The 11,216-nt window shown below is 32.2% G+C and overlaps 1 protein-coding gene across 3 annotated transcripts; it reads right to left on the bottom strand.

The window, feature by feature from the left end:
- Positions 1-520: 520 nt before the first annotated feature.
- LOC120090221 (probable 1-deoxy-D-xylulose-5-phosphate synthase 2, chloroplastic) lies at positions 521-8,219 on the bottom strand. Of its 3 annotated transcripts, none has more exons than XM_039047769.1 (12): positions 7,809-8,219; positions 7,250-7,476; positions 4,083-4,174; positions 3,793-3,957; positions 3,534-3,698; positions 3,306-3,456; positions 2,903-3,174; positions 2,473-2,746; positions 2,079-2,386; positions 1,648-1,929; positions 1,264-1,551; positions 521-892 (listed from the first exon to the last, which is right to left on the bottom strand). In XM_039047769.1, the coding sequence occupies exons 3-12, from the start codon at positions 4,170-4,172 to the stop codon at positions 728-730; spliced, it is 2,160 nt and encodes a 719-aa protein (XP_038903697.1). In that variant the 5' UTR covers positions 4,173-4,174; positions 7,250-7,476; positions 7,809-8,219; the 3' UTR covers positions 521-727. The 3 variants fall into 3 exon arrangements, with proteins under 3 accessions (XP_038903697.1, XP_038903698.1, XP_038903699.1); XM_039047770.1 differs by having other exon boundaries at positions 3,793-3,899; XM_039047771.1 differs by lacking the exons at positions 7,250-7,476; positions 7,809-8,219 and having other exon boundaries at positions 3,793-3,969; positions 4,083-4,170.
- Between the last annotated feature and the right edge of the window lie 2,997 nt (positions 8,220-11,216).

Raw genomic sequence — 11,216 nt, 5'->3', positions numbered from 1 at the left:
GGATGTGATTTGCCCCTTTAGTTCTTCGACTTGGTATTGGAGGGTTATTTTTCATGTTTGAGACAAATTGTAATACTTGGTTTGTTTTTCTATTAGGATATATGGTTTGGCCCTTGGTTGAAGGGGATCATTTTCTTCGACAATACAGATATGATAGTTATTTTAGATGCTAATTCCCTTCACGTGAAAGTTTCTTATTTTCTTAGCCCAGATACCAACCTAAAGATAATTTATTTAGGCATGTACACTTTGACCATAAGGTGAGTTTAAATCCTCACCACACATATTGAACTCAACATATATAAAAAGTTAAGACTCATAATGTTATTGAATTCGTAAATGAAGACGAACATCATATATATCACTAATGGTACTCATTTTTCTTTCTTATATCGTAAAGATTTAAAGCTTCCTATTAATACTTTGAATTTTTTGCTGTAGAAACTAATTGATAAGATTGTTTTTAATATGGACCATTGCAACTATGTGTGTTGATAGCAATCCTGCTGTGATTTAAAATTCTTTTATTCTGTGTTGCAAATTATTCACCTAATCAGGATCCTAGGATTATATTATCATTGGTGAGTTTGATACATTGTCATCTATGACAATCTTTTCCTATCTCACTAGTACTAACATCTGGATCCACATAAAAGTTGTCTTGCTTCATATGAAAAACATATCCATATGATTTTGTAGATATATAGATAGCTTCCTACTTAGAACTTCACTTCCTAGGTGTTGAAACTTGGAAAGAAGAAGCTTCTTTGGATCTGCCCAAAAGAGTTAAGACTGTTGCAGCTATGTGTTTAGATGATAGTCCTGCTTCTTCGATTTGGTCTCGTGGCGATCCATGGCCAATGTATCGATCGGGAAGAACCATACATCTCAGCTAAAAATGCAACAAACAAAAAATCTCGTATAAGTTAAATTAAGATAATTAAGCCTCTATTTGGTAACCATTTTATTTTTTAAAATTAAGCCTATAGACACTACTTCTACTTGCAAATTTCTTACTTTGTTATCTATATTTTACTAATGGTTTAAAAAACCAAACCAAATTTTAAAAACTAAAAAAAGTAGCTTTTCAAAAGGTGTTTTTGTTTTTGGAATTTAGCTAAAAATTCAACCATTGTACTTAAGAAAGATGCAAATCAATGTAAGAAATAGGGAAGGAAATAAGCTTAATTTCCAAAAGCCAAAAACTAAAAACGAGGGGCCAAAATTGATGAAATAGAATGAAACTATTTTTTTTGTAATTACCTTGAGACGATGCTCATCTAAATTTCCAGTCAAGCTAAGGAAATAGGATACACGAGAACCAAAGCCTCCAATGGTGCCTTCCTCCACAGTAATCAGAATTTCATGCTCCTTTGCCAGTTGCCTTATAAGTTGAGTGTCCAGAGGTTTGCAAAATCTAGCATCTGCCACGGTTGGAGCAAGGCCTCTTGTTTTTAGCAATTCTGAAGCTCCAACACATTGTTGAACTATTGAACCATACCCCAATAGAGCAACTCTAGTGCCTTCCACCAGTATTCTCCCCTTACCAATCTATTCAACAAAACCAAAGAATATGTCACATTTTACTTTGAGACAGTATTTTGTAACCTCCTTAATGCTTAAAGGGTTGGTTTATTTCATGCTAACCTCAATTGGAGTTCCTTTGAAATTAGGAGGAAGATCAACTCCAATCCCATTGCCCTTTGGAAACCGAAAGCAACTCGGTCTATCATTTATTATCGCTGCTGTTGCAACCATGTGGATTAGTTCAGCTTCATCGGATGGAGCCATGACAACCATGTTTGGCAAACAAGCCATGTATGTTATATCAAATGCGCCACAATGTGTTGGGCCATCGACACCGACCAAACCAGCTCGATCCATTGCAAAGCGGACAGGTAGTTTCTGAAGGTCTACATCATGCACCACCTTGATGACCATTCCGTATAGTTAGTAATTAGTATAATACAATAATGAAAAGTATTCTTTTGCTGCAACTTTTACCTAAAGACCTGTTTGGCCCTGACTTTCTAATTGCTTAAAAAAGCAGGCTCCTAAATCTTTCCATGTATACTTACCTGATCAAACCCTCTTTGAAGGAAGGATGAGTAAATAGCACAAAATGGCTTGATACCTTCTGTCGCTAAACCAGCTGCAAATGTAACAGCATGTTGCTCGGCAATACCAACATCAAAGCAACGTTTTGGAAACCTCTTTTGGAAATAGTTAAGACCAGTTCCACTACCCATGGCAGCATGGATGGCTACAATATTGTCATCCAATTCTGCTTCTCTTATAAGAGATTCAGCAAAGTATTGAGTGTATGAAAGTGTGGCAGATTTTGTCTTGAATTGCTTGCCTGTTTTGGGGTCAAATTGAACTACTCCTACATTATTGTAAGATTTATAAAGAAATAAGTATTTCAAAGAATCTATGGAACAAACAAGATGCTCAATTAGAATAGAGTCTAACCACGCATTTTATCTGCAGCTGCTTCTGCTGGAGGATAGCCCTTCCCTTTTTCTGTAACGATGTGGATCAATACTGGTCCGGGCGCTGGCATTGATTTCACCTTATCAAAAATGGTGATCAAATCCCCCACATTATGTCCATCCACTGGACCAATATAGTACAATCCTAGTTCCTCGAAAAATTTCAGTCCCGTACCACTTATCAAACCTTTTGCATATTCATCGACTTTCGCTGCAACTTCGTGGGCTTGCCCCCCAATTTGTTTTGTGATGACCTTCAAAGAATGGTGTGAAAGTCATTAACTTTGATAAACTAATGTTCTATATTAAATGAATTTCTAAATGCATTATAATGTTTTCTAAACATTTCAAAAGTCATTCCAATAAAACCTAACTTGTAGTAAACTCTATGCAATCCTCTAATATTTTACCTTTGCAGCTTCACGAAGTTTTCGAAATTGTGTGCTTGCTTGAAATTTGGTTAAAGAACTGCTAAGAGCTCCAACAGGAGTAGCAGGGCCATTAAGCGTAGCAGTCGGCAATGAGACTTGCTTGTTGTCATTGAGAATAATGATCATGTTTGTATCCAGATAGCCTGCATTATTTATCGCCTCATATACTTGACCTGCTGTCATAGCTCCATCTCCAATCACAGAAATGACATTGTACTTCTGTCCCAAAAGGTCTCTTGCAACTGCCATGCCTACATTGTTTTTGTCGTCGTAGATAGTAAAAAAAAAAAAAAGATTTATTAAACAGAGAAGAATGTTCCTTACTTTACAACTAAACCCTCTAAACTGGAAAAAGGCTAAATAAGGAAAGTTTAAGACATACCAAGACCAGCTGATATGCTTGTACAACTGTGTCCTACACCAAAAGCATCATGAACACTTTCATCCCTTTTGGGAAAACCAGCGAGCCCTGAAGTTTGCCTTATAGTATGCATTCTAGACCTTCTTCCAGTTAGAATTTTGTGTGGATATGCCTGCAAAAGCATCACCAAAATCAACTTTAATCCTAAAAATAAACCTCATTTTGTTACAACTTTCATTGGCTAGGCACCTGATGGCCAACATCCCATATGATTTTGTCCTCCGGGGTATTGAACACATAATGCAGTGCCACGACCAGCTCGACAACACCTAAGCTTGCACTTAAATGACCTCCAGTTTTGGATACAGAGAACAGAAGTTCTGCTCTAAGCTCTGCTACTAGCTGCTCAAGATCCTAGAAAAAAAAAATCAAATGATAATGAGGAAGAACAACAAGAAATGACACAATGGAAGGAAAATTGACAGTGTTCAACAACCAAGAATTTTACCTCTAATGACAGATTCTTCATATGAATAGGATAATTGATAGTATCCAACAACGGCGTCGCTGGTTTTTCACCGGAGTAGTCAATGGTCCATCCATCTGTTTCTTTTCCTACCAAATTCCTCGCTTCGTCATTTGGACTATTAGTCGATGACGCTCTCAAACGAAACTATAAGCATAACTAACAATACTAAATACTTTAAGTAAAATGGAATTCAAGAACATTCAGGATCAAAGCAACAATGCAAAAGCTTATCTAAAGAAGGAAAGAAAACAACGGGGATTTTGAACAACCTTATTTGGGTTTGTAATCTTTGGCCTTGGAGATTCAAGGAATGGGGAGAAAGATTGAGGTGGTTTGATGAGAAGTTGAGCCATTGCCATAGCTGATCAATAAAGAGACAAATTCAAATAAAGGTGTTTATAAAATGCATAAAAAACAAAGGATAAGACACAAGATTTATATGTATAGTTGTCTAGCTAGACCAGAGAAATTGGAAAAATCAATGTCTCACATAGCTAATTCATATTTTATCCAAAGTCCAGACTGAGAAAAGTCAAAGTCAAAGACAAGTCTATAAATCACCTTTGAAAATAAATTATCTATTGTCCTTCATGTAAAATTGAGTTAAAATTGTTGTATTAGTATTAGTTTAGAGATTCGCTCAAAGAAAAAAGGTAAGCTTGTAAATATATATATATATATATATTCACTAGACATTAGCATAGCTTAACAATTAAAACATTTACTACTTTTCCTTTATTAAGATGTTCAAATTTTTTACATTTCTTGTACTAGAAAAAGAGATAACACATCAATTTGATGGAGAATTAGAGATTGAATCAAAGTGAAACGTTATCTGTATTCAATGAGATTAAGAAATCGTAATTATGAACCGTTAGTAACCAGACGTCTATGAACTTCTATCATCTTGGGCTTACTTAACTTTGAACATTAAAATTCAAATTCAAAGAAAAGCTTGTTTTCTATTAGTCAAATAAATAATAATAATAATAAACTTAGCTTGCCTTCTAGGTTGATTTAACGTGCAAGACCATGATATAACATTATAGAATAAATGTCTTTTCAGCTATTTGGATTCATAAATAATTCTTGTTTTTCTTTCCTAAATTTAAAACTTATATAATCTGATAGAGGATTTCTAACTTTCAGAATTAATGATGATGTGATATTTTTTTATTAACTTTCTATTAATTAATAGAAGAGATTTTAAAAGTTAAGGAATGTTATTTACCCAAAATAACCAAATTTTAATATTCTTTAATAAAGATTGATAAAAATTAATAGAAGTTTATCAATGTCTATCAGTAATAGAAACTTATAAAAGTTTATTAGTGATAGACATTAATAGAAGTTTATCACTAATAGACGTTGATAGAAGTCTATCAATATCTTACCGTGTTTTTTTCACTATTTTTGTAAATAGTTTAACATTTTTTCTCTGTGAAAATTTTTCATTTAATATTGATTAGGCAAAAATTAATTTTGATTAAACAAATGAGACAATATCTTTTTCCCACGTAATCAAGTAAATATATTATTTCAAAAACAAAATAATTTACTGTATTAAAATAACGTAAAATTGATTTTAAACTATTATGTCTTTTCTTTTTTTCTTTTCCCCAAAGCAGAATTCACAGTCACAAGTAATTAAAGTCAAAGAGTTGATTTTCCTCATTTTAAACTATGAGGAAAACTATGATGTCTTTATTATTATTACTATTATTAATTCAATCTTGATTCATGGTAAGATATTAACATATTGTTGAATTAAAAACATTTTTAAAAAATCAAAGTTTTCCTCTCAATTTTATTTCATTATTTTTTAGAGAACCATTTAGCACTTCATTATTTATTATAGAACCATTTAGTATCGTCTAATAATTATTTAGATTAATTTGATAATCATTTATTTTTTTCTTGAAAATCAAACTTAGCATTTCTTATCAACCTCTATCAACGTTTTTAAAATCCAACCAAATTAAAAAAAAAAAATCAGATTTTACTTTATTATTTTTCTTTCGAAATTTCAATAAAACCCAAATGTATTTTTAAAAGAGGACAAGACTATAATAAAATTGTGAAACAAGCACACTTTCATAAATAAAAAAATTAATAAACAAATAGTTATTCAAAGATTTTGTTTTGTTGTTTTTTTTAATTAATCTCATAAACACCAAGAAAAGGTGGTTTCTACAAATTTGTTTGTACTTAGAATTTGACTATAAATTAAAATATTTATTTGAAAATGTTAAAACTATAACAATAAAAATAGTAATATAATAAGTCTAAATTTAAAAAGTTGAGGAAATTGACCAGTCATGTATGGATCTTTAAACCTCGTTTGATACCGATTTTGTTTTTTATTTTTTATTTTTTTGAAATTTGTGCTTTTTTCCTGCCATTTTTCAAATATAATTCTCATCTTTTTTTAAGAAATACTTAGATTCTAGTGAAATTCTTTTAAAGAAAATAAATAAATAAATAATTTTATAAAAAATATTTTTTTAGTTTTCAAAACTTGATTTAATATTTCAAAATATTGATAAAAAGTTGATAAAAAAAATATATTGTCTATAAACTTAATTTTCAAAAATCAAATATAATACGTAAGATGTGTGAAAATTGTAAAAGAAACACTCTGTTGAGAGATTAAAATATCAATCCTTATTCATAGTTGAATCAAATGAATAAAACATGTCTAAGTTTTGGTTATATGAAAGAGATATTCCATTATCTCTAAGTTTTGGTATTTTTGATGAGAATATGAGAGAAATCACTACATTTCAAGTATTCCTTCTTACATTATATGGGGGTCAGTCTGCATCAAGCATGTGATGAGAACATTGGTAAGGAAAAATAGTCAAATATTAACGATTATGAACCTTTATTGATAAAAGCCTCAGTGCTAAATTTTAGATGCTTGAATGAGCATCAATTGCTCCATATTTCAACAACTCTCATTTTCTCCTAGTTGAAAAATTAGATGTTCAGTACTGATTCATTGATTTCACTTTCATTCAGTCTGTTTGATATCAGATGTAGAGGTCAATTTTTTTGTCATGAACAACCATTTCTTCCTAAGAGATTAAATCCAAACTAGCATTAAGCATGTGTTAACAGAAGAAATGCAAAATACTTTATACAGAAGATGAAATGTATGAATGTGAAATATTATCTATATTGCATCTCTCCCTCCAAAAAGGGAAAGGGAAAAAATTATGAATCAATTCATTTTTAATATATTCTCTACTAAAAGCAAACTTATGTATACTTTTGGTAAAAATGACATATGAGTCTATTAATTACTTCTCGATCGAATTGGAAAAAGGGTTGAAAAGAAAAGTTGTTCATGTTCTTTTTTCATTATTTTTCTTTTTAACACAAAAATTCCTTATCAGAATAATAACACAAACACAACCCATCGAAGAGAACTAACCAGTACGTGTGACGGCCTTCGGAGGTAGTGTGTAGGGGCGTCGGAGGTAGTGTACGGCGGCGTTGAGGTGTTGGAACTCAACCAGCAACAAGCATAGTCAAAGGAGTTGGGGCGTTGGAGCTAAAGCACACGGCGTATTCGGAGGTAGTGTGCAGTGGCGTCGGAGCTAAAGTGCACGGCGTTGGAGCATCGGAGCGTCGGAGCTCAACAGTGCATGCAGCGGTCGTCTGTGTAAAAAATGGAGGGGAAAGGGAAAGTAAGGGAAAGGAAGAGTCGGGGGAAGGAAAGTGTGGGTATCGAGTAATGTTGAATAATTTGGAAATATTGAATTTATTGTTATGAACCAAAAGAAATAAAAGAAAAGAAAAGGACAGTTTTGGAAATGTGATGAAAAAGGCATGCATCAAATTAATAATAAACTCATCCAGGCTGTCTTTTTAAAACTGCACTTTCTTCTGTGAACTGCACCTGCCTAATATGGATTCATCTCGGTCCACACAATTCCCATAAAAATTACATAATTATTTAAAAAGAAAAGACATAGATGGATCATAATTACCGGAAGGCGGTGGTGGGGATGGACGGTGCCGCCATTATTGTGGATGCCGGAAATGTTCTTGCAGAGGTGAAATTAGGAAGGGTCGAAATAACAATAAAATCAAAAGCAATAAATTCATCGGGCTTGAGAACTTCATCTAGGGCCATGGAGGAAGGGTCGAAATCGGCGTCATTGGGAGTAATGTTGGAAGAAGGGTTGTCGTGGTGGTGGAGGCCGTTCTTGTTGGGGCAAGTAGTTGGGATTTGGTTTTCTTCGTAGGAGGGGAAGAGATAAAGGAGGGATTGAAAGTGGGTGAAGAAGAGACGACGGAGCTGGCAACGACGGTGTTGGTGTTGGTGTTGGCAGTGGTGGTAGCAGAACCTTTGGTGTGGAGAGATATGAAAGTAATCAAGAAGAACGGTGAGAGCGAGAGACGACTGAGAAGAGGGTTTAAGGTTTAAGGTGTGCATAAAGAGGAAATACTTTTGAGGGTAACATGGGAATACGAAAAAAATTAAAATGAAGGTTTGGTTTTTTGTTATTTCAGCAAAATCTAAAAACCTAAATTGCATTTCTAGTTTCTCTAAATAGTTTGGTCACCCATTATAATTTCCCTAATTCTATTGATGATTTTTTAAACATAATTTAATGTTTATTTTTTACTTGGAACTAATCCTTTTCGTTTAGAATTTTATTGCTGTTCTTTGTTTATTACATTTCTCTTTTAAAGTTAGCTATTAAAGTCAAAGATTTCCTTAAGAAAGAATGTTGCAATTTCAATTTGATATATAAAAATTGATGAAATTGGTACGATTAAATTTTATCCTCAATTTAGTGAATCAATTTTTTAGTAATGATTTTTAATATCAATGTGCCTTTTATCTTAATGGGACAAATTTTCCCATCTCCACACAAGTCCCTATCATATTCGTGATTTATGCCTTTTTTTTCCCTTTATTTTTTAGTTTTCTTTTTCAAATGTATTACTTTGAACAATCCTTATCTAGAGACCAAATGAATTAAAACATTCAAATTGCCAACGAGAAATACAAGATAGTACGCTATTTTAATTTGATTATTGTTATATTTTAAAGCCCAATTGATGCACACATTGGTAATTACTCGTCTTGAATGGTTAATTGCAAGAGTGAAGGTTCCAGTCCCCTATATACTAACACAAATTCTTTCGACATGTATCGTACTCGCTCACATGTTTTCTTAGAAAATTTTCAAAAGATTACTACTCATGATTGCTTCAAGCAAGGATGCTAACTATTGGAGTTTCAATAATTAATTAAGTTTCGGGAAAAGATACTACACGTATTTAAATAATAATATGTTTAATTAAAATATGGACTATATATATGGATTAATAATTTATCACATTAAGTTATTTTATTAGATTGAACCCTATGTGATCTAATTAATTAACGCCCTAGATTCCTAATTGAGTATGGATTTAATGGGTAGAAGCACATTTCTAGTTAATTAGAGTTTAATGAGAACCCTAATTGAACTACTGTATATAATGAGACTTTAAGATTATGGTCCCCAACATATCAAAACAATAATTTCTTGAATCCTATCTAGAGAGAGATCTCACTCGGAGTTTTAGTTGAAGAAGACAATAGCTACTTTAGAGCCATTATCAATCTTTCAATGGAATCCAGTACGTATATATTCTTGACAATTTAGCATGAATGATCATGTGGTTAATTTATTTGATATAGATTTAAAGTATTTATGCTATCAAGTGGTATCAGAGTATGAATTTCATGTTACATTGTCGGATTTTTTATCGTTTATCGTTGTTTATGATTCAATTATCCGGTAAAGAAAAGTTTGAGGTTTGCATAATAAATGTTTTTATTTTTGGCATCATAAATTTACAATTTAATGAGATGATCATTGTTCGGACCCGCTATTTTGAGCAAATTATTTGTAAATCGAGTCTAGTAAGTCCGTTTGATTTATGGCAATTATTTTTCTAGTGTATATCCTTTAGTAGCGATGAACAATTCCTTCATCACACAGTAAATGAACTGACTAGTGTACATCCTTTAGTAGCGATGAACAATTCCTTGTAATATTTGTAGTGGAAAAAATGGTGGAAGCTAATGCGGGCCAACAAACCACCTCTGACTCGATATTTGATGATTTCGCTAACCATGTCTTTCATGTACCCATTTCGCTCGCTGAAGTCGAGGGACTAAAAACAGGCAGCACCATCTCATGAGTGTATATTGACGAGCTCAACCTATGTCCTGGCTAGCTCTACATGCAAGTGCTCAAACCATTCATGTAAACAATATTTTTACCAAACTTTTTTAAACCCAGAATCCCTGAAATAAAAACGTGTTGGTGTGAAAAGATCAAAGAAACCCTAGTTTTAGGACTTATAAATATATATAGTAAAGGGGAAGAATTTTCACAATGCAGAAAGGTACAAAACAATTTATATAAACCATGTATTTCAATACTAGAGAAAGAACCACAAAGAAATATAACTTCATATATTTGTAACATATAATCTAAGTCATGAGCATTCATATTCGATACCAAGGACGGTTATGTGCATGACTAAAATAACAAAAACCTTGTCTACTAAAACTTTAGCATTGACCAACTTCAACTAATAGGAAAATAAAAAAGTAGCATTAACAAAGGACTTAGAAAAAGAGTAAAACTTGATGGTTAGATCTTGTTTCAAACCTCTTGGTTGTGTTTGCTTTGGAGATTGGAAGGTGAGAGAGGCAACAAAACAACTTTTATGATAACACTTGCTAAGATGAGAATCAAGTTCAAATGAGAAGGATATATAAATCTCAACATTCCATTTGATGGATTGTGTATAGTTTATTATAGCCAAATAGCTTCACTTACAACCAGAAAGCATAAGCACTAGGAGACTAATATATCCATACAATTTATATACCTCTCTTTACTAACAAACTTATTAAGTAGCCTAAAAAAACAAACTTAGTGAAAACTTAGTCAAATAAATAGTTAGAACTCAAATTCATAATATATAGAGAAGAATACATGTTAATGAACAAAACTTGTATTCTTGACCAAATTAATAAACCTAAAGAACTATTTAGAGCTTTGTCATACAATTAGTAATGCTTGCACCTCATGACTAAAACTAGCTAGAGAATAGTAATACTTAGCAAGATAACACTCTCACCAAATACTTCGACAACTTTAGCATCACCTAATTCATACTAATAGATCTCAAAGAGTTTATTTTAATCCTTTGTAATCTTAGCTAGAGAAACACATATATAGTAGGATGGTTAACATCATAGAACAATGTGAATTTAAAACAACTAGTTTTAGAGACATAACTAAACCAAATATTTAGCAACTAACATCATTCATAATATATTAGTAACAATAAATAACCACTCTAGAGTGTTTATATAAATT

This window comes from Benincasa hispida, chromosome 11, assembly GCF_009727055.1.
Source record: "Benincasa hispida cultivar B227 chromosome 11, ASM972705v1, whole genome shotgun sequence".
NCBI classification, from domain to species: domain Eukaryota; kingdom Viridiplantae; phylum Streptophyta; class Magnoliopsida; order Cucurbitales; family Cucurbitaceae; genus Benincasa; species Benincasa hispida.
This window is presented reverse-complemented; position numbering and strand designations above follow the sequence as displayed.